General features: G+C 42.5%; 1 protein-coding gene across 1 annotated transcript in view; it reads left to right on the top strand.

The window, feature by feature from the left end:
• Positions 1-20,923, top strand: part of SH3BP1 (SH3 domain binding protein 1) — a 49,956-nt gene extending 29,033 nt beyond the window's left edge. Inside the window, exons 15-20 of the mRNA XM_067468507.1 lie at positions 223-320; positions 2,449-2,578; positions 3,537-3,652; positions 5,968-6,371; positions 14,717-15,356; positions 19,163-20,923. Of these exons, the coding sequence (XP_067324608.1) occupies positions 223-320; positions 2,449-2,578; positions 3,537-3,652; positions 5,968-6,371; positions 14,717-15,356; positions 19,163-19,488 (1,714 nt within the window). The 3' untranslated portion in view covers positions 19,489-20,923. The remainder of the gene's footprint in view (positions 1-222; positions 321-2,448; positions 2,579-3,536; positions 3,653-5,967; positions 6,372-14,716; positions 15,357-19,162) is intronic.
• Positions 20,924-23,194: the final 2,271 nt, after the last annotated feature.

Here is a 23,194-nt window from a genome sequence, read left to right as displayed (position 1 = left end):
GGGGTTTGTCAATACAGTATTTTGTTCCTGGTGTTTCAAGTAACACACTATGGAAAACACCCAACCAGCAGGACATAGAAATAAAAGCACCCTCACAATCATCTTTCTCAACAAACTGATATTGAGAGGCATATTAAATAGGCCTTTAATGCATTTCAGTAGAGATCTATTCCCTAATGTTTTTTATCATTTACATTATTCATGTTGGCTTCTTTTTCCTAGGTCCCCAGTGCAGCTAGACATGGCATCTGTATCCTCCATTCAAGTTGTAGCCATTGTGGAACCCTTAATCCAAAATGCTGAGATACTCTTTCCAGGAGGTATCCAATTCTCTGTTGGCCTGAATTATTTTTTACAGTGTCTAGCAAGACTACGAGCAACTTATCTTCCTGCTATGGTAGAATTCAAAAACACAGCCCTGATATTCTGGTATTTACTTATTGTGTCAGAAGTGAGTTGAGGGTACAGTTAAAATGCATTTAAAACACAAAGTTTTAAAAACTTGGCATTATGCTAAATGTCTGTTGACCAGAAGCTGGCCACTTGGAATGTCTCTGGTGTCGCTGTGAGAAGGTCCTCCATTGTGCGTGTAGCAGGGCTCAGGTTGCATTGTAGTAGGTGGTGTATGGTTTGCTCTTCTCCACACTCGCATGTTGTGGACTCCACTTTGTAGCCCTATTTCTTAAGGTTAGCTCTGCATCTCATGGTACCAGAGTGCAGTCTGTTCAGCGCCTTCCAAATTGCTGTTAGTCTGATTAAGTATGCAAAAGGATCTTGTATCACCTTTGGGATTGAGTGAAATAATACGTTTTCATAAAATTTAGCATCTATCTTCAAAGGTTTCTACTACCAACTTCTTTCTCTCAGAATGCATCAACTCTGTAGAATTAATGCAATTTGACATCACTTTAACTGCCATGATTCAGTGTTATGGAATCATAGAAAAAGCCAATGGGATTTTGTCCTAAATAAAGAGGTGAATAGTGTCTAGATCCAGGGAAGTCATGCTACTCCTCTATTCTGCCTTGGTCAGACCACACTTGGAATACTGTGTCCAATTCTGGGCACCACAATTTATGGAGAATTATGACAAGCTGGAATGTGTCCAGAGGAGGGCAACTAAAATGATCAAGGGTCTGGAGAACAAGCCCTATGAGGAGCATCTTAAAGGGCTGGGCATGTTTAGCCTGAAGAAGAGAAGGCTGAGACAAGACAGGATGGCCATGTATAAATATGTGAGGGAAAGTCACAGGGAGGAGGGAGCAAGCTTGTTTTCTGCTGCCTTGGAGACTAGGACACAGAACAATGACTTCAAACGACAGGAAAGGAGATTTTGCCTGAACATTAGGAAGAACTTCCTAACTGTGAGAGCTGTTCAGCAGTGGAACTCTCCGGAGTATGGTGAAGGCTCCTTCTTTGGAAGCCTTTAGACAGAGGATGGATGGCCATCTGTTGAGGGTGATTCTTGGCAGGGGGTTGGACTGGATGGCCAACAAGGTCTCTTCCAACTCAATGAATGTATGATTCTATGAATTGTAGTCTTTAACTTTCTCTGAAAAATAGTGCTTGTTCCTCAAGAAATGACAACTCCCATGATTCCATAGCACTGAGCCATGACAGTTAAAGTGGTGTGAGATTGGATTAATTATGCAGTGTAGATGAACTCTCAGTCTCAAAAGATGCTACAAGTTTCCTTTGCATTCAGATCTGCTAGTTCAAGAAAGAATTGGAAGACTTTTTGTACTTAGAATTATTATGGGAAGTCAATTTTGTTCTGCATCCTTCTCAAGCTAGTACCCTGCAGTTCTGATGTACTATACCACTCATCATTCTGAGGTGTTATTTCTATCTGATGAAGTTTGCAATGCAGTATCTGATGGGGTCCTCAGGTTTGGGAGAACTAGTGTGCTTTGAGAATTAACAATGCACTACAATAGGGAATTTGGGTGAATTTTGCTTTCTCTAGCAATTTCCTTTGCAAGTTTATTTAGCAAGTTTCTTCTGGGGAAATAGTACATGTCAAGGCTCAGCAATTTGAATCCATTTGTAAAGGAAAACAATCAAGACTCTTATCTACAGTCAAGATAAAACCATAGAAAAGAGAAGAACATACAACTTTATATTATATCTGTTTTCAACTCCATAATGTTGGAGCTACTACTAAAAAGGTCCTGAAAGAGGTAGGTAGGTAGGTAGAAAGATTACCCATTTCTAAAACAATGTTCACACGTTCAGCATTCATCCACTTATGTAACCATCCAGTTTGAATGAATTCTTATAAAAGGTAATCTCTTGATGTTAGGTGAGTTGAATCCTATGAATTATAAAGTTCACCTGTCTCATGACTCCTAGGGATAGATAACAAAACTTGCTGCAAGAGAGGACTGGAAAATCTCAAAACGTTTTTAGCCTTAAGATTATCTAATTCATTTTTGTTCTTTTTAAAAGATATTGACTTCCATGTCTCTGGCCTGTTTACGCCACCATTAGACATCAAACAGAGTGTGATCCCCACAACAGACGAGCCCACATTTTCAGTCCTCCCTGCTGAACCTGCTTCACCATCACCCAGGGAAAGGTATGATTAAGAACATAATGATTCATTTAGAACAGTGAGATAAATCCACCATTATTAGACTTAGTAGTAGCGATTCTTCAAGTGGTGCCATCTAGCCATGCTGTGATCTTTACAAACAACAAACACATTTGACAAAATCAAATACCAAGCATTTTACATTCTAAGAACTAAACTGCATAAATTATATTAATAGATAACAGGGAACTGAACCTCATTCTCTTTCTTACTCCAAAGAAAGCATGCATAGACCTGATCCAAAGCAGCACTCTTATGAACAGGTAGTGGGGGCTGAAATCTTTAATCTACTATCATTTTCTTTATAAATCTGATGCACTAATGGAACTGAGTTTTGAAGTGAGATTGTGTTTGTTTATCTGGGAGCAGGATTTAGTATAAAAAGGGGGTACAATCTTCCCTATCGGAAGATGTTGATTCATTTCCTGTTGGCATCTAATTGGCTTTTTGGGTTGAGAAAACCGAGCCGCATAGTTCATATTTCACCCTTAAATTTTATATTACATAAAGGAAGTGCTTTTATTTGAAACAGTATCATAGGATCTAGCACAGTAACATACAATTTATTTTATTTATTTACTCTGTTTATACCCTGCCTTTCTCTACCCTGAAGGGGACTCAAGGCGGCTTACATATAGGCAATTATTAAATGCCTTAAAACACACACAATTCCTGTAACATTAACAATTAAATTTAAATTTAAATTTAAAACATATTAAACATTTAAAACATTACATTCAATATTTAACATACAATTTATCTATTCCTTTTTTTAAATGAATATACTTTTTAATGTGTCAAAAACTTTTGCACTTCATATTGTTTTAGCTACTCTGCTTTAATTTATCCTGTAAAATGCTTTGAATTCCATTTGGGAGAAAAGCACAATAACAAACAAATAAACAGCTCAGAATATCATCATCTTACAAGCCTTTCCTCCCAGTGACAGGAAAAACCCTGTTATGAGCCCAGGCCCAGCCCAAAAGGTGACCCAGATTTTCACTGAAACAGCCATTCCCTTGTCTACCCCAGTTCCTGCTGATGAACCTTCACGGAAAAGTAAGTCAGATTCTTATGGATGCTTCTGCATTCCCATTTTCCTGGAGTGGATACCATTTGTTGTCTTATCTGTTCTGGACCATATCAATGACAGCGTCATTATCAAAACTGCATTCTTTGGGAGGGGTTCCCCCTACTGTCTTCTTCTGTCTACCCATAACTGCTTTTCATTTGTAGTTGGGTTTTTTTGGGCTTTGTCAAAATTTACAGCACAATTCTTGCATGTGCATACTTATTCTCTGAGGATTTTTTAAAGGGTTAATATGTTGAATTTAGACTTAGCCATATTTAAAATAGATCTATTGAAGAAAGTGGGACACAATAGTCACAGTTAATTAAGGTCCCATAGATTTCCATGGCACTGCTCTACATGTAACTAAGGCCCCTTCTACACTACCATATAATCCAGATTATTAAAGCACATAATCCACACCATCTTATTTGAACTGGGTTATATTTATTTATTAGGGGCATTTTTGTCCCATCCTTCTCACCTCCGAAGAGGGACTCGGGACAGCTACCAACAGGCACCATTTGGTGCCGAACAATAAAAACAAAGCATAATATACATTTAGCATACATTAAAACAATTATCAATACATTAAAACAGTTCACTGTTTCACGTCATCCTCCAAATCAATCCATTGCCGTCAGCTACACTGGTAGCACACTGCCATATAATCCAGTTCAAAGCAGATAATTTGGATTTTATATGGCAGTGTAGAAAGGATCAAAGTTTGAATCCAATAGCAATTCAGCATTCATTTGGCTACCTGGAAGATTTGGGAAGTTGCAGTCCAGTTCGGAAAGTACCAGCTTAGGAGATCCGCTTGAGAGTTTCTATGTTATTGCTCATCTGCACATTCACCATTTCCCTTTTTGGTCATATGTGTTTGCTTCCAACCCTTCTCATTTTGTCCAGAAGATTGTTTTATCACAAACATGTTAATATATATACTGAGCATGAACAGCAAATGTTTCAATTGTACTTGTCAGATTACAATAGCATTTTGTTAATAGTACACAAGGGCTGTATACATAATCAGAACTTGGAAAACTGCTTTATGAACAACAGGGTCATGACTACTGGGTGACTCTGGGAGCTGGGTATTAGTAGGCCAGACCTTTAACTCAATTTGGTCAGCTTTGGACATTATTCGTGTTCAAATAAAGATTTAGGGGTGGTGAGGGGGGATATTTTAATTATCTTGACCTCAAAATGATGAGTTGCAATGTGCTGTGTGATTTTGTGCATGATTTGCCCACGAAAGCTAAATGGGAAAAGGACTTCATCCCATAGCATATAGTTAAATTGTGGGATTTGGAAGCACAAGATGTAGTGATGGCTTGCCACCATGGGCACTTTTAAAAGGGAATGGAGTTCACAGTTAATATGGATATTACATTTATAGAGGATGGGCTACTAGTCATGATGATTGAATAATCCCTGTAGTATAAGAAGGAAATATGTCTCTGTATATCAGTCATTTATAAATATAAAATAAGAGGATACTATTGCATTTGTGCCCTGCTTGTGGACTTTCCGCGCTGCCTGGATAATCGTTCTATTAACAAAATGTTCAGCTAGGTGGACCTTTAGTCTGACCTAGCAGGCCTTAGAACAGTGGTTTCCAACCATTGGACCTACAGGTGTTTTGGACTTCAATTCCCAGAAATCCCAGCCAGCTTATCAGCTGTTCGTAACTGTGGGAGCGGAAGTCCAAAACACCTGGAGGCCCAAAGGTTGGGAACCACTGCCTAAGGAAATACAAATCCCACAGCCTGAGATTGTTGCACCTTAGATGGGTACTAGTGCTGCACTATTTGTCCATTTTTGTTCTATTTAGTGCCAAAAGATTTTTGCTTAGAAGCTTTTTATGCATCTAAATTTATATTGCCTACAGATGCTGCTGTATTGCTTGGAACTTGCATTATACACTGATAGTAAAGGAGAGGGCCAAGCATTGCATTTTTGTGAAAAGAGAGACAAATGGCAAATAACAAGACCAGATTTTGAAATATTAAACTTCATGGACTATAACTTCCACAGTCTATATTTTTACATTCCCCAGAATCTCCCATATGGCATTTCTCAAAATTGGGTTCAATAGCTTTTTGGACTACAACTCCAAGAATTCCCTACCCAGTTCTGAAAAATACACCTGAGAATGAATATTGAGAAGGGAGAAACATGCATGGTGCTAAAGAGTGGTGTAGGGAAATACCTACAAGATACGTATCTCATAGATAAAGAGTAATACCTGCAGACATAAATGGTTCATAACCTGGATTTTATTCATTGTTTTCCTTTTCAGCAAAGCGTGTGGCTCCGGCAAGACCCACAGTGCCTCCCCCACCGCTAATCCAGCCTCGAACTCCTCCTCCAGTGGTCCTTCAAAATCAGCCTCCTGCCCTAGAGTCTCCCTCCATCCCCAAAGCCCTGCCTCGGAGAACAACAGGAGGATCCGTGCGCGTTCCCTCGGTGCCACCACCACTTCCACCTCAGCCAGCCAAGCGTCAGAGCCGCACCTCAGTGTCATCTGCAAAGCTTCCTCCTGAACTTACAAGCAGTGAGGCAGCTGAAGGCAAAGAGCCCCCTCCAGATGTAGAAACATCCAAAGATTGCACCTCAGTAGCAATAGAGCCTGATCAGCCATGCAATGTGGAAAGGAGCAGCTCTCCACCTACCTCTGATATGAAATCTGAGACTCTGGAAAATGAATGAGACCAAGAAGGAATTCTGGAAATCACTGTTCTGTCTGCCAATTTTAAGAAAGGTATAAGGCAGGGGTAGGGAACCTTCGGCTCTCCAGGTGTGGTGGACTTCAACTCCCACAATTCCTTGAGGCTCGTGTAAGCCTTTGGGGCAAATGCTGAGCCTCAAGGAATTGTGGGAGTTGAAGTCCACCACACCTGGAGAGCCGAAGGTTCCCTACCCCTGGTATAAGGTCTGGTGCTGTGGTGGGTACATCACGTGTGGCTGTCAACTCTTGCTGGAAGACCAATACGTTTGAAATGACTTCTGCCATTCTCCTGCTTAGAAGCCAGTATAAAGGTCTGCAATCTCCAAAAGGAAGTTCTCCCTTTCTATGTGACTCCGTTCCTTACCACCCCTTTTCCAGAGCTTGGAAAAGTTACTTTTTTATCATGAGCCTTTTCAGCAGGGGGATTCTGAAAGCTATAATCCAAAAAGATTTTGTAAACTCTGCCTTTTCTGCACTCATGAATGACACATCTTCTTTGTATGCTCCTCTCTCTCCTCATGGGAACATTTTAACCTAAAATTTGCCAAAGAGCACCTAGATACAAAGCCAAATGAACCGACAAAATTCCGGGCAAGTAATTGATTATTTTTTAATATTCGGCCAAATTAAAACTAAAAATAACCATAACATGGTCACATACACCCTGGGTATGTTGGGCCACAACTCTCACTCTGTCTAGAGATGGTGCAGTTCAGCATTATCTGTAAGGAACGAGATTACAAAAGCCTTTCCTTGATGCAAAAGTTTATTTGACTCTAAACATTCAAAAATAAGGCCTAAAGTGGGGCAGTCCTGATTTCTACTATTCAATTTACACACAATCACTTTCTTGCTAGGGACCATGCCTTTTTTTTTTCTGAAATGCAGGTTTCATTGAAACGCCATAGTATACAATCATATTGTACTATGTTCTTTGCCATATCATTTCTGTGTGTGTTTTATCTACCTTCAATTAGTTTCTGAAAAAGTTATTTTTGGACCTACAAATTACAGAATCTTTTTGTTACAGCAGCTAGGAGCCTTGCTGATTTGAAGATTCTGGGAGCTCATAGTTCAGAAAGTTCTGATTTGAAATCAAATGAGAGCTATCTTGTAGAGTTTTAATTTCTGTGAATGTGAAGCAATGTTTCTTACTTTCTACATGAGTTCTTTTTTTCTGTGGTGGGCAAACACATTCTGCAAACAATCACTCAAACAGTCATAACATCCCAATGGAAACATAGAAATATCTAGAAAGAAAGTACAGTTTGCATGATTCCTGGGAAACTGTTAAACTTCATTTACAGTGCAGATATGCGCTAAGAATTCCTTCATATCTGGTACTCTTATGACTGAAGGGATATCACTGATTTATTTTTATATATAAATGGTAAATTATTTTTTTACAGGTAGGGTCATATTTATGGCTAATGTGAAAAGGAATATGTTCCTTCATTATTTTTTTTAAAAGAAAGAATGTATTTGCTTGCATCAGGGATTTGTTTATTTCTTGTCCTCGATAAAACACTGCATAATGTAATGGATGTGGAGTTTTCTGTGGCATCTTAAAGCACAATAAAAATATTACAGCATGTTGTCAAAAATCACACCCCTCCTCACTATGTGCAACCTTAGGTGGTGATTATTTTTTCTTTAAGAGTTTGCACCTTTTTTTTTCTTTAACCCAAGCTGCAGTCTCATTACTACGAGTGGAAAATTGAAGCTAATCTGTAGATCATGCTTCTGGAAATTTACAGAAATGTCCTGTACCTATATCCTGTACCTCTTGCAAGATGTTCTGAAGTTGGGTTAGAAGCAGAACAAGCAAAGCTATAAATAGTTGTTGGCCCACATCCTTCTCTAGAACAGCAAGGGTATGCTTCTACTTTTAGAGAGAGAGAGATGTGAATTCCCTTATAAAATATACTCTCAAGATTTTGAGTTTCTTGCTTCTGGAAATTTAGGGAAATGTTCCTGTACCTATATCCTGTACCTTTTGCAAGATGTGCTAAAGTGGGTTTAGAAGCAGAACAAGCAGCTCTATAAATAGTGAACTGTTGGTCCACACCCTTCTCTAGAACAGCAAGTGTATGCTTCTACTTTTAGAGAGAAGTGGGTTTCCTTATAAATGTACTCAAAACTATCTGATTTGGAATTTCTTGCCCAAGGGAAGGAACAATGGACAGCTGGTGGGAGAAACAAATTATCATAACAATCGGGAGAGACTGGGCTAGAGCAATGTTTCTCAAATTGTTCCTCCAGGTGTTTTGGACTTCAGCTCCCAGAAATCCCAGCCAGTTTACAGCTGTTAGAAATTGTGGGAGTTGAAGTCCAAAACTTCTGGAGGAGCACAGGTTGAGAAACTCTGGTCTAGAGTATTTGGGGTTAAACCCATTTAAAACAGATTTAATTTTAGGGATGGGAAAACTTATAGTCAACTGCAGCTAGAATCACATACTTTCAAAACTGCAATGATCTAGTTCTAAGTCAATACTTTCCTTGTGAAGTTAATTCTCCAGTACCAAGGCAGTGTATGCCTATTTAATAGTGAATATGCATTTATATCTTGCAGGCTCCTCTTAGTTACTCAATCATCATCTGGAGAAAATGCTAGACTAGATATGACTTTTAGTTTGATCCTGTATTGAGTCGTCTTATGTTTCCTTAGCAAGAATCCTCACTATATTAAATGGAGCATATTCCCACTTACCAGATAAAACTATTAAGGTTTTCGACCTTTAGTTCTATGTGTAGCAGAATGGTAATTCACTAAGAATCTAAGAAAACCCCTCTTTCATCAGACCACAGACCTGTCTAGTCCAGTATGCTCTTCAAACCAGACAGATATATAATGGAAGCTCACAAGCTAAGCTTGGAAATTTCTCTCTGTGACTTCCATTCTTTCAGGGTTATTGTTGTTGTCCTCCTTCAATTTGTGTCTGGCTGGTGGTGACCCTAAGGTGAATCTATAATTACGTTTTCTTGGGAAGATTTGTTCAGAGTGCTGTTTGACTTTCCTATCAATCTGAAGATAAACTCACCCATTGGTTCTAAAAGGGATTCAAACCCCAGTGTTTGTTGTCATAGTCCAGTGCTCAGTTCTTTAGACCAGGGCTTTGCAAAGTGTACTCCGTGGAGCCCTTAGGGCTCCATGAAGCATATTGAGGAGCTCCATGGCTTCCTCCTCATCCTCCCCCTCCAAGCTTTCCCTCCTCTTTCCTGCTCCTCCCCCTCTCACCACCTCCCTTGCCACCAAAAGCCTTTCTTGCTTGCTTCCAAATCCCTATTTCACTCTCGTTGCTTGGGGGGTGCTTAGATTGGGCTTTTCCTGCATGGCAGAGGGCAGCTGAACTGAAGGTTCCTTGGATTTATGCTATTATTATTATTATTATTATTATTATTATTATTATTACAAAGGCTGGGTGGCCATCTGTTGTGGATGCTTTGATTGTGTTTTTCCTGCATGGATGACCCCTGGGATTTTCACTGTTGTTGTTGTTGTTGTCACAAAGCCTTGGTAGCCATCTATTGGAGGTGCTTTGATTGTGCTTTTCCTGCATGGTAGAAGAGGGTTGGACTGGATGATACCTGGGGTTGCTCCTATTATTATAATTATCATCATCATCATTTGAAACACAACAAGATGAGTCCACAGCAGACAAGATCACTCTAATGGCTTCTGTATTGGATCACATGTCGGACACTTCCCAAGTGTCTAGGACTGTGTGATGTATCAGCGAATAATGCATGCAGATCCCAGTAAGGTGGCCTTTTGCAGTTGGCAGATGGTAATTTTGTCAGCGCTGATTCTGTTTAAGTGCAGGCCAAAGTCTTTAGGCACTGCACCCAGTGTGCCAATCACCACTGGGACCACCTTTACTGGCTTGTGCTAGAGTCTTTGAAGTTCAATCTTTACATCCTCATATCGTGTCAGCTTTTCCAGTTATTTATTTATTTGTTTGTTTGTTTATTTACAGCTTTTATATTCCAGTTGTTTCTCTTCAATCCTGCTGGAATTGCAACATGGACGATCCATACTTTGTTTTTTAACACAATCGTGAGGTCAGGAGTATTGTGCTCCAAAACCCTATCTGTCTGAATTCGGAAGTCCCAGAGGAGTTTGACATGTTCATTTTCTGTAACTTTTTCAGGCTTGTGACCCCACCAGTTCATTGTCGCAGCAGATGGTATTTGTGGCACAAGTTCCAATTAACCATCTGAGCAACGGTGTTATGCCTCTGCTTGTAGTCTGTCTGTGTGATCTTCTTGCAGCAGCTGAGGATATGATCTATTGTTTCATCTGCTTCCTTGCAGAGTCTCACTTGGGATCTGTTGTCGACTTTTCAATTCTGGCGTTGATGGGATTTGTTCGAATGGTTTGTTCTTGGGCTGCCAGAATCGGGCCCTTTGTCTCCTTTTTCAAAGTTCCATTTGTGAGCCACATCCATGTTTTTTCTTTGTCAATTTGGTCTCAAGTTTTCCCAGGAACTGTCCATGGAGAGCCTGCTGCACTCTGGAGAAACAAGTGCCACAGGGGCAAGCAAAACCTAGCAGAGTCCATTCACAGCAAGAACGTTTTAGTCAGTCAGCTTGTCAGCAGAGTACAAACGGCAGCATCTAACCTTCTCCACACACTGTTTAGTAAACTCCACAGATTCAGTTTTCATCCCAAAAATATCAATAGGCATCCTCAAACTGTGGTCCTTCAGTTGTTTGGGCCTCCAACTCCCAGAAGCCCTAACAAGCTTGTTCAATTGTCAGGAATTCTGGGAGTTGAAGTCCAAACAGCTGGAGGGCTCAGTTCAAGGATGCCTTCTTTAGGTATTTCGTCATGACTTTCTCAGTCATTCCCCAGGTGTTATCACATGTCCATCAAAACAATAGATTCAATGCGGAGGCATTTCAATCTAACATGCTTGTGGGACCTGTATTCCAGAAAAAGGCAAAAATTATGCATCAGGCATGGGTCAACTGTCAGTTAAACAGCTCACTGGAAACCTGGTTTGAGATTAACCAGTTAGCTTTCCCTTTCCATTCAGTCCCCGCCCTCTTTTCTCATTGGCTTGTAACTGTTGCGATGCTTGCTGCTCTCAAACACATTGGTTCCCTTTTCTCCACATGCGATAGGCCGCCCAATGTGGCACACCTCCAGTTCTTTGACATCATACGCTGACAGTGTTTAGCCCGCCTCTCTGTTGCTATCCTTCTGCCAGCCAGCATGTCTGCAAGAATGTCTCTGAGAATATAGCATTTTGTATTTCCTACCTGTATTATTTTATTTGGAACTATAATATAATTAATGATCTCCAAGGGATGCTCTATAACAGGCCTGGGAAAACTTGGGCCCTCCAGGTGCTTTGGACTTCAATTCCCACAATTCCTAACAGCCTCAGACCCTTTCCTTTCCCCCCTCAGCTGGTTAAGCGGCTAAGGGAGAAAAAGAAAGGGCCTGAGGCTGTTAGGAATTGTGGGAGTTGGAGTCCAAAACACCCAGAGGGCCCAAGTTTGCCCAGGCCTGCTCTAGGTAAAGGTAAAGATTTTCCCTTGAAATTAAGTCCAATCATGTCCAACTCTGGGGGTTGGTGCTCATCTGTATTTCTAAGCCAAAGAGCCATGTGGCTGGTATGACTGCATGGAGCGCCATTACCTTCCCGCCTATTGATCTACTCACTTTTGTATGTTTTCAAACTGCTAGGTTGGCTGGCGCTGGGGCTAAAAGCAGGAGTTCATGCACTCCCTGGATTCGAGCCTCTGACTTTTCGGTTAGCAAGTTCAGAGGCTCAGTGCTTTAACTAGAAATTCCACCTGAACATTAGTAAGAACTTCCTAACCGTGAGAGTTGCTCAGCAGTGGACCGCATCTCTGTATACGAACCCACACAATCTCTTTGATCATCTGGAGACGCCCTGCTCACACTTCCATCTGCATCGCAAGTGAGAGAGAGGACCTTTTCGGTGGTGGCCCCTCGACTCTGGAACTCATTTCCTAAGGACATCAGGCATGCCCCAACTCTGGCAGTCTTTAGGAGGAGCTTGAAGATGTGGTTGTTCCAGTGTGCCTTCCCAGAATAATGGTCCCATAGCACTTTGTCCTCCAAAGCACTTTATATTTAGGTCTGCTCGCATGTTCCCACAAACCGCCCCATCCCTTTTTCGCCCATGTCCAGCATTATTTTTTAATCTTTTAATTTTAATTATATTTGGCCTACCCATAGATTTTAAAGTGTGTTGTCCTATTGATAATACTGGTGTAATTGTTTTATTGTTTTGTTGTTTTTAAATTGCTTGTATTGTTATTGTTATTGCTATTGTTATTGCATTTTGGGCTCGGCCTCATGTAAGCCGCACCGAGTCCCTTGGGGCGATGGTAGCGGGATATAAATAAAGTATTATTATTATTATTATTATAACTCTCTACCCCGGAGTGTGGTGGAGGCTCCTTCTTTGGAGGCTTTTAAGCAGAGGTTGGGTGGCCATCTGTCGGGGGTGCTTTGAATGTGATTTTCCTGCTTCTTGACGGGGTTGGACTGGATGGCCCACAAGGTCTCTTCCAACTCAATGATTCTATGAACCCACTAATGCCACTGGGGGCTCCAGGCCTGCTCTATAACCTACTAAAAGAAAGACAAAATTGAAAATGAAAAAAGCTACAACTTTTTCAAACCCTTCAGTCTTTCAGTAGCCACTCTGTAGAACAGGAGTCCTCAAACAAAGTCTCGGGGGCCGGATACGGCTCTCCAAGGTCATTTACCTGGCCCTCGCTCAGGGTCAACCTAAGTCTGAAATGACTTGAAAGCACACAACAACAAACAGGCCCACACTTCCCATTGAAATACTAGTAGTTTATATTTGTTAAAATTGTTCTTCGTGTTAATTCTTGTATTGGGTTGTTGTAGGTTTTTTCAGGCTGTATGGCCATGTTCTAGAAGCATTTTCTCCCGACGTTTCCCCTGCATCTATGGCAAGCATCCTCACAGGTAGTGAGGTCTGTTGGAACTAGGAAAAAGGGTTTATATATCTGTGGAATGACCAGGGTGAGACAAAGGACTCTTGTCTGCTGGAGCTAGGTGTGAATGTTTCAACTGACCACCTTAGTTAGCATACAATGGGCTGACAATTCTTGTATTGTTTTAAAGTGTTTTTGCACTACAAATAAGATATGTGCAGTGTGCATAGGAATTCATTCATGGTTTTTTTTTCAAATTATAATCCGGCCCTCCAACAGTTTGAGGGATTGTGACCTGGCCCTCTGTTTAAAAAGTTTGAGGACCCCTGCTGTAGAGTAACAAAAATAGAAATAACAATTATTATTATTATTTCATATATTTACCTGCCTCGAACCTTGGTGTTTATTGTTTAACTATATTGTACCCTGTATTGTCGAAGGCTTTCATGGCCGGGATCACTGGGTTGTTGTAGGTTTTTCCGGGCTATATGGCCATGTTCTGGAGGCAATTTTTCTCCTGACGTTTCGCCTGCATCTATGGCAAGCATCCTCAGAGGTAGTGAGGCGTACCCTGCTTCCAGCTCAGGCATGTAGCGGGGGGGGGGGGGGGGGGGGGAGGGGGCTCGGGGGGTTCAGCCCCCCCCCCCGAAATTCTCATGGTGGTTCGCGAAAAGGCCTTACTGGTGCATTATTTAAACTGTTATGTTTATTCATATCATGATCTGATCACCATACTCAATATATCCCATATGCATGGGGGTATTGGGGTAACAATACAAAAGGTTTGCTAGGGTAGATCCTCTTTCACTCAGACTCAGCCCCCCCCCCCGAAACTCAGCCCCCCCCCGAAAAAAATTCACCCCCCCCCCCCCCCGAAACGAAATCCTGGCTACGGGCCTGTTCCAGCTGTAAGGTTGTTTCTGTTGTTTGTTTGTTTGTTTTTTGTCGTGTCAGGAGCGACTTGAGAAACTGCAAGTCGCTTTTGGTGTGAGAGAATTGGCCGTCTGCAAGGACGTTGCCCAGGGGACGCCCGGATGATTTGATGTTTTCATCATCCTTGTGGGAGGCTTCTCTCCTGTCCCCTGTTGTTGTTATTATTCCGGGACCCCTCGCTCTCTCGGGTTGTCATGGCAACAGAGACCTTCCTTTCCTCCTTAGTGGGCGGGGACTATTTACGTCGTCTCTCCGAGCCGCCAATCACCGTCCTTCCCGCATCCCGATTGGGCGCTCAGCCTTGGCCCCGCCTATTTCGTTCCATGCGCGCGGAGGGATTGGCGCCGCTGTTTCTCCCCGCGTGCCGGGCGGCGTGCTCTGCGATTGGCTGCGCGGGGGAGCGCATGCGCGTAGGGCGCGGGAAGGCGGCGGCTGAGCGGAGGCCTGTGTGCCAGCAGCCATGGCGGGCTGCCGGCGGCTGAGCGGCGCGGGCCTGCGGGAGGTGCTGGGCGAGGCGCAAGGGGTGCTCTTCGACTGCGACGGCGTGCTGTGGGCCGGGGAGCGGGCGGTCCCCGGCGCGCCGGAACTCCTGGAGCGCCTCAGCCGGAGCGGCAAGGCCGCGCTCTTCGTCTCCAACAACAGCCGCCGCTCCGTGGCCGAGCTGGAGCGCCGCTTCTCCCGCCTGGGCTTCCGCGGCGTGCGAGGCGAGCAGGTCTTCAGCTCCGCGCTCTGCTCCGCGCTCTACCTCCGGCAGCGGCTCCTCGGCGAAGGCGGGGCCGGGGATTCCGCCTCTTCCTCCTCGTCCGCCTCGCCTCCGCTGCCAGGGCCCGGCACCGTCTACGCGTTAGGCGGGGAAGGGCTCCGCGGGGAGCTCCGCGACGCCGGCCTCCGCCTCGCCGGCCAAGAAGCGGAGGAAGGCGGGGAGGCGCTGCCCGTGCGGGCCGTGCTGGTGGGCTACGACGACCAGTTCACCTTTGCCAAACTCTCCCAGGCCTGCGCCTACCTGCGCGACCCGCAGTGCCTCCTCGTGGCCACCGACCCGGACCCCTGGCACCCGCTTAGCAGCGGGGAGCGCACCCCCGGTGAGGAAGGAGGGCTCCTGCGCATAAGCAGAGCGCCCTTGGCCTAACCAAAGGGGGGGGGGGAGCCTGCCGTTGGAAGGAAGAGGCCGCTGAGTTGGGAGGGAGGGCTTCTCAGTATAATTGTGGTTTGGACTTCAACTCCCAGCATTCCTAACGGCCTCAGTCTCTTTCCTTTTCCCCCTCAGCCGCTTAAGCGGCTGAGGGGGAAAAGGAATGGGCCTGAGGCCGTTAGGAATGCTGGGAGTTGAAGTCCAAACACCTGGAGGGCCCAAGTTTGCCAATGCATGAGCTATCTCTACTTACTCATTTGCATATGGTTTCTGATTGGCCAGCCTCAACATTCTAACATTCTTAAGCAGCTGAGGGGGGAAAGGAAGGGGCCTGAGGCTGTTAGGAAGCCCAAACACCTAGAGAGAGGGGCCAAGTTGGCCCCTGCATTAGCTATTTCTACCTACTCATTTGCATATGGTTTCTGATTGGCCAGCCCCAACGTTCTGACATTCTTAAGCAGCTGAGGGGGGAAAGGAAGGGGCCTGAGGCTCTTAGGAATGGTGGGAGTTGAAGTCCAAAACACCTAGAGAGTGGGGCCAAGTTGGCCCCTGCATGAATTATCTCTACCTACTCATTTGCATATGGTTTCTGATTGGCCAGCCTCAATGTTCTGACATTCTAAGCAGCTGGGGGGGGGGGGGGAGGAAGGGGCCTGAGGCTGTTAGGAATGGTGGGAATTGAAGTCCAAAACACCTGGAGGGCCTCATTCTGCACCCCCAGTTTATTTTTATTTTTTATTTACTATATTTGTATACCACTCTTCTCAGGGCGACTCAGAACGGTTCACAATAGCAAATACAATTCTTAAACATGATAAAAACAGTTAAGAACAATATAAAAGAATAACATTATAACAATAGACATCATCTCATCTCGTTCCCTTATAGGAGGAAGTATTGCTGAGCACAGTACACAAAAAGAGTACTCCTTGTCCTGTGCTATTCTAATAATACAATACAATGTAATATAATATATTGTAGATACATATATTTATAATATTATTATTTACTGCATTTATATACTGCCTCTCTCAGCCCGCAGTTGACTCAGTAATGTAATGCAATATAATACTAATAATAATATGATATTATAATTATATATTTATAATACATGTAATGTTACTAATAATATTACAAAATAATGGTATGGTACAATATAATATTTAGTACTGATGTTGTACTATGCTAATAATATAATATATTGTATGTGTATATATATCTTGTAAGCTGCTCTGAGTTCCCTTCGGGGTGAGAAGGGTGGCATATAAATGTCATAAATAGAGAAAGCTGGGGGAAGCCAGCTATTAGGAAGAATAGGTCTCCAGTCTGAAGCAGCTCCTTGTTACCTCAAAGGCTAGATGTGTCCAACTCTGGGGGGTGGTGCTCATCTCCATTTCTAAGTCAAAGAACTGGCGTTGTCCATAGACGCCTCCAAGGTCATGTGGCTAGCAAGACTGCATGGAGCACCATTACCTTCCTGCAGAAGCGATATCTATTGATCTACTCACATTTGCATGTTTTCGAACTGCTAGGTTGGCAGAAGCTGGACCTAACAGTGGGAGCTCATGCCACTCCCCAGATTGGAACCGACAACCTTTCGGTCAACAGTTCAGCAGTTTAACCCACTGCGACACTGGGGGCTCCCATAGAGAGAAGGTTAAAACCTGGAAAAACATCACTTCCCATGATCCCACAGCAGTAAAACTGTACATTGAAACCAAATTTAAGTTAATCCAGACACTTCTGCTTTCAAGGATTTAGTTTGTTGTTAACTGCCTTCAACTTATGGTGACCCTATTGTTGAGGAATATCAGAGGGACTGTAGAATTAATGTAGTTAGATACCACTTTCACTACCACGGCTCAATGCTAAGTACAGAAAATCTTCCAGTTCTCTTTCACACTACCAGAACTGTATGCCAAAGGATTTTGTAGCACCTTATTTACATATTTATTTATTTACTTCATTTATGCCTCGCCTTGCTCACCCGGAGGGGCCTCAGTGCGGCTTATAGAAAGATTCAATGCTGCATATGAACATAGCAATAAAAACTATACAGCTAATTAGCTCGCTGTTAGAAGAAACTACAAAATAAAGTAAGAAACAAACTCCCCAACAAAACACACACCTACACAGACACACACTCACACAAACTACAATAATAAGTGTACAAACAATCATGGATACAATTCTATGAACCTTGAAGACTAGGTGCATCTAAACTGTAGAGATAATCTAGTGTAGTAGTAGTAGTAGTAGTAACAACAACTTTATTCTTGTATCTCGCCACCATCTCCCCGAAGGGACTCAGGGCCGCTTACATAAGGTGCCTAGAACAAGATATGACACAAAACACAATATGACATACAATTGAGTAAAACATATAAACATGTAACAACAACATAAAACTCAGAATAAAACAGCGGACATCCACCAGTAGCAATAGCTAGTGTAAACATGGCAAGGCTGTAAACCATAGGGCCAGGGAATGGAAAAAGTACAGAGCTGTAACCATGGGGCGAGGGCATAGGATACAGTGCAAGGCTGCATAACAGTTTGACATCAGCACACTTTTTCAGAAAAGCTAAAGACCTTGTAAAGCTACAACTCCCATAATCCCATAGCAATTTTTATCGGAGAGTTTTATGGTCTTGATAGTTGATTTTAAATGTATGCTTTTATTTCCAGACTTTTTAACCTCACATTTCTAAGGCCACTCATACATACCTTCCATTACTTCTTGGGAAATCATCTCAAAGCTGAATACATTTTAGTGCACATAGTATTTTCTAGTGATATTAACAAAGAAGGATAGAGGATGTCATGCAGCTTTTCGATATATCAGAAAAATGTGGGCCACATTGCATGTGTTGAAATGAAAGACATGTAGCATGTGTAAGTGGAAAGCTAGGGATATAGAAAGATTTTATCTTACCATCCAAAATGCTATGTGAATTTCATTTCTTTCTTTTTTTGGTCTACATTTTCTTTTTAATGAAGCAGTATTGAATTACATAATTCCTGGGGAAGCTGGAGTTGACAGACGGGAACTCACCCCGTTCCCCAGATCAAACCGCCAATCAACTTGATTCCAAGGTCAACCCACGCTCAAGAGTGTCAAAATGAAATTGTAGTCACGAAAGTACAAAAATAATAATTTGTTGATCTACACGGATTTAGCAAGTGGGATGCAGAATGAAGTCCAAGTTAGCTCATGCCCCTTAGCTGATCAGAAAAGTCTTTTGTCACCAGTCCCCACAATAAACAAAATATTGCCTCTATGGGTTGGTGTCTTGGTTTGGATTATGGCCAACCCTGACCCCCAAGAACAAGATATATGGTTTTTCCTGGACTTTAAATCATTTGTCTCTTGTTCTGGAAGGTTCTGACACATTCTCAAACAATGGGGTGAAGACTCCTCCAAAGTAATAAAAAAATATACTTTCCTAGGCATTCCAAGATGAAAATCTTCTCTTCCCCTTCAATATAAGTTAATCTTGCTCAGGCTTCTAGAGATGCTGCAACTACTGGAATAAAAAGCATTATTAATGATGTTGTTTTACTACAGGCTTTCTTTATTAACTAGCAGATTCCAGTAGTTATGTTAAACAGAGAAAACTCATAAAATGGCTCTGCTGGCTTTGCTGGAAATTCCAATCCAACAGATGTGTTCCCTGCACTTAGTTTGTGTCTCTTATTAAAGATTAGTCTGTTGACTTATGTATGTGTGTGTTTTTTTTGTTTTTGCTTTCTCAGGGACAGGAAGCCTCACTGCTGCTGTTGAAACAGCATCCGGGCGCAAGGCAACAGTGATTGGAAAGCCAAACACATACATGTTTGAATGCATTGTGGAGCGCTTTGGTGTGGATCCATCTCGCATGCTCATGGTTGGTGACCGACTGGAGACAGACATCCTGTTTGGCAAGAACTGTGGCCTTGATACGGTCTTGACCCTGACAGGTGTCTCGCACCTAGAGGAGGCACAGGCTTACATGGCCAGCGACAGCCCTGCGGCAAAGGACCTGGTGCCTCACTACTATGTGGACAGTATTGCAGATTTGATACCAGGCCTCGATGAGTAACAGGGAGGTTTAGGTGGGCAGAGATCTTAGTCCATTCCAAACTGCCACCCAGCCCTGCTTCTGTCTCCTTCTTTCCTTGTTTCTGGGGTTCATCACATTCTAGTGTTTGGTCAAGAATGAAGAAGGGGTATTAATTCCCTATTCATTCTTCAGAATTGTTTTTTTTTTAAATTAATTTGTAATTTGCAGCTGTAAGAGAACAGGGAATCTAATGTGAACGTGTTGGATATTTACAGACCAAACCGGTATTTATTATTTTTTTTGTTTGTTTATTTATTTATTTATTCATTCATTCACTCATTCATTCCCTCCATGTCTTGGCATGATGTAGTGATTTATTTAAATTATTTTTGTTTTACAGTTGCCAGTAGTGGCCTTTTTACTATTGTCCTCTGCTTTATGTTGAAGCACAGTGGTGTGCTTAACATTGTGCTTGTGCCAAAGCTTAAACGAGGCAACATTTGTACCAGTGTTTTTTGTGTTTCTTCTATTACCACTGCCATTTCATGCCAGTATTAGGAATTCTTTCCCCAGAACTCCAGATGGGGAGAGGGAACATCAGAAGCAAGTTCAGAGAAAAAAACAACTACACTTTGGCCTCCACAGAATGCCTCTTGGGGATACTTCCAGTATCATAAGAGTACTGCTTGCCTCAAATTGACAGTTGCTGAGGCTAAGTTTTTGATGCAAGCTCCCTGTGTGGCCCTTGCTGACACTGCTTGAGATATCCTTCCATTGCAGTTTTTTTTCCCAAAGGGCTGGGCTGGAGAGAAAGTGGTCAGCTGGTTTGGTCAGATTATCAAAACCTGGAATACACCCTCTTCTAACTGTGAATGATATATAAAGGAATTTTTTTTGGTCTGTCTGGAGTGTCTTCTCAGGCAACAGTTTTTATCAGTCCCATTTATTTTCTGCTGCTGCAATGGCAAAATAAATTGCACAGGACTATTTTTGTGCCATGATGTTCTGAATTGGCTGTCACTTCATCTTAATCCTCCAGCGCTAACAGCTTCCCTTCATTCTTGTCTATGTAGAGTCAGGGACACATTATTGTTCCCTTCTCCCCTTTCCTTGGCTGGGTGAACCAATGAAACACATCAGTAAACTACTTAGTTCCTGTCTGTGCCTGATGGGATGCACCACAGCGGGAAACATGGGGCCTGAACCTTGCCCCTCCATTCTTGCGTGCTTGATGAGGTGGTCATGGCATTTATAGTGCTGTCAGTGTGCCACAGCATCCCAAAATCAGTCCTAGCTGCTTGTCTTTCTATGGTTTATGTAATTATTAAAAGTGTTTGTATAAACTATGCTGATCAGTTGTGCCAAAGTGGGTATGGTGTCTCTATGCCCACTCACTACCTGTACCTCCATGTTGTTGTGGTTTTCTGATATTTATTGTCATTCTGCATATAATAAAGTGCAGGTGCAAATTGGATTGAACTCTTATTTACTTAGTAATGTTCCTATAAAGTTAAAGGTTTCCCCTTGACATTAAGTCTAGTTATGTCCAACAGGGCGGGGGGGGGGGTGCTCATCTCCATTTCTAAGACGAAGAGCTGGCGTTGTCCATAGACGGCTCCTAGGTCATGTGGCTGGCATGACTGCATGGAGCACAGTTACCTTCCCGCCAAAGCGGTACCTATTGAGCTACTCGTATTTGCATGTTTTCAAGCTGCTACGTTGGCAGAAGCTGGGGCTAATAGCAGGAGCTCATTTTGCTCCTCTTTTGGTCAGCAAGTTCAGCAGTTCAGTGGTTTAACCCACTGCAGGCTCCTAGTGTTACTATATGCATGTTAAATACTTATAACATAAGAAATAACAATATTGTCACTAAATAATCCATCATCCCAACTCATTCAATTTTATTAAACTATGAATACGACAGAAGAAGCCAAAGTGATGTGCCTGGACTGCATACTAGCCAAGGATGACCAAGGGGGAGGTACTGGTGGTCTTTGATTTCATAAACTTGCCATTTGATACAATTGTGGAGACACTGGCAAATATGCTAGTGTTAAGCAGTATGGCAATACTGGAGTATTTTTTAAGACTTGTATTGCATGTGACCACTAAGGTTAACATCATGTTTGAGAATTGTGGGTCTCCAGATGTTGGACTGCAGTATTCAGCCTATGGCTGCCAGGACTGCTCAGATTTGTGGCCCAGCAATGTCCTAAAGTCCACATATTCCCATCTCAGTTTTACTTTTTAACTCTTACTTCATTGTAGTTCTTCCCTTCTATAAAATATCTGGAAATACAACAGCTGGATGTTCCAGAATTAAGCCTGGTTCATGTGATCATGTAGTGCGACTTGAGCAGGAAAATGACTCTGTGCCACTTGAAAGTGTCCTACTTGGGTTTGAATACAGGAAGGAAAGAGAAGTGAATTTATCTGAGAAGGAATTATGACCTCTGTAGAAGTTTCTTGCCAGGCAGTGGAACAAGGAGTTTATTTTACTGAACCCAAATGTTAGAATTCTGGAGTCTCTATAATCATATTGTGACAATGCCTCTTGTTCCCGCAAACCTGTTCTGCTGCTTTCTATAATGGAAGTTTTACAGAAGGGCTGTTTTACTGACAGTCATGAACAGTACAGTGGGATGCTTATTGAACAGCAGGTACAAGGAGCACTGAAGCATGTAGTTACACTAATGATTTTGTTGCCCTGGGGAAATTGTATTTTTCTGTCTGGAATGCTGCTGTCCAAGTATACAAAGAGTTGGGAGGGGATGCAGAAGCGCTTCTATCTCAGTTTCAGTGCCAGTTAGTATTCTGAGTAACATGAAATAGCACTGACATTAGTACTGATAAGTCATCAGATATAGTCATGGAGCAGGGCAGTGAACAATACATCTTCAGGCTCAGTTTAATGCAAATATGAAGTGTTCAGACTATTGGATTTCATTTCTGCGAAATTTGGAAGGGTTATTAAAGCTTCCAAGGCTAGTCCAGAAACTTGAAACTTTTGAACAAGGCCACTGATGAGATGGTATTAAAAGCACATCACTCATTATCCATGTTACAGACATGCACAGAATGTACAGAAGAGTTGCACATTATCCTACAACCCTGTCTTGACTACGTTTATGTTACCGGTCAACACATTCACTTTTGCATGTTATTGGTACCAGCCTCTTAATTGAAGGCTGTTAGTAAAATATTCTTTATGAACAAGGTAGAGGAGGAAGTAGTTGGACCAACCAAAAGAAAGCAGTCTTGATCTCCAGAGGCAAATGCCTGCCTTACAGAGTCTAGATGTCCCATCGCCCTACTACTGGAGGAGTGAAAGAAATAATTTGTTATCTTTGACTAAGAAGTGCAGCCAATCATTCACTGGTTAAAAGACACCATATGGAGCCCCTGGTGGCACAGTGGGTTAAACCTTTGTGCTGGCAGGACTGCTGACCGAAAGGTTGGCGGTTTGAATCTGGGGGATGGGGTGAGCTCCCGTCTGTCAACTCCAGCTTCCCATATGGGGACATGAGAGAAGCCTCCCATAGGATGGTAAAATATCTAGGTGTCCCGTGGGCAACATCCTTCCAGACAACCAATTCTCTCACACCAGAAGCGACTTACAGTTTCTCAAGTTGCTCCTGAGATGAAAAAAAAAGGCACTAGATCCTACTGTTGAAGGTCAGTTCTGGTTAGTTTGGGATGGGAGATTGCCAATATTGTGGACTAAATTTCAGAGGAATGGACTATC

This window comes from Anolis sagrei, chromosome 5 (genome assembly GCF_037176765.1).
Source record: "Anolis sagrei isolate rAnoSag1 chromosome 5, rAnoSag1.mat, whole genome shotgun sequence".
Taxonomy (NCBI): Eukaryota; Metazoa; Chordata; class Lepidosauria; order Squamata; family Dactyloidae; genus Anolis; species Anolis sagrei.
Note: the sequence above shows the minus strand (reverse complement) of the source record. Positions and strands in the feature narration are given on the sequence as shown.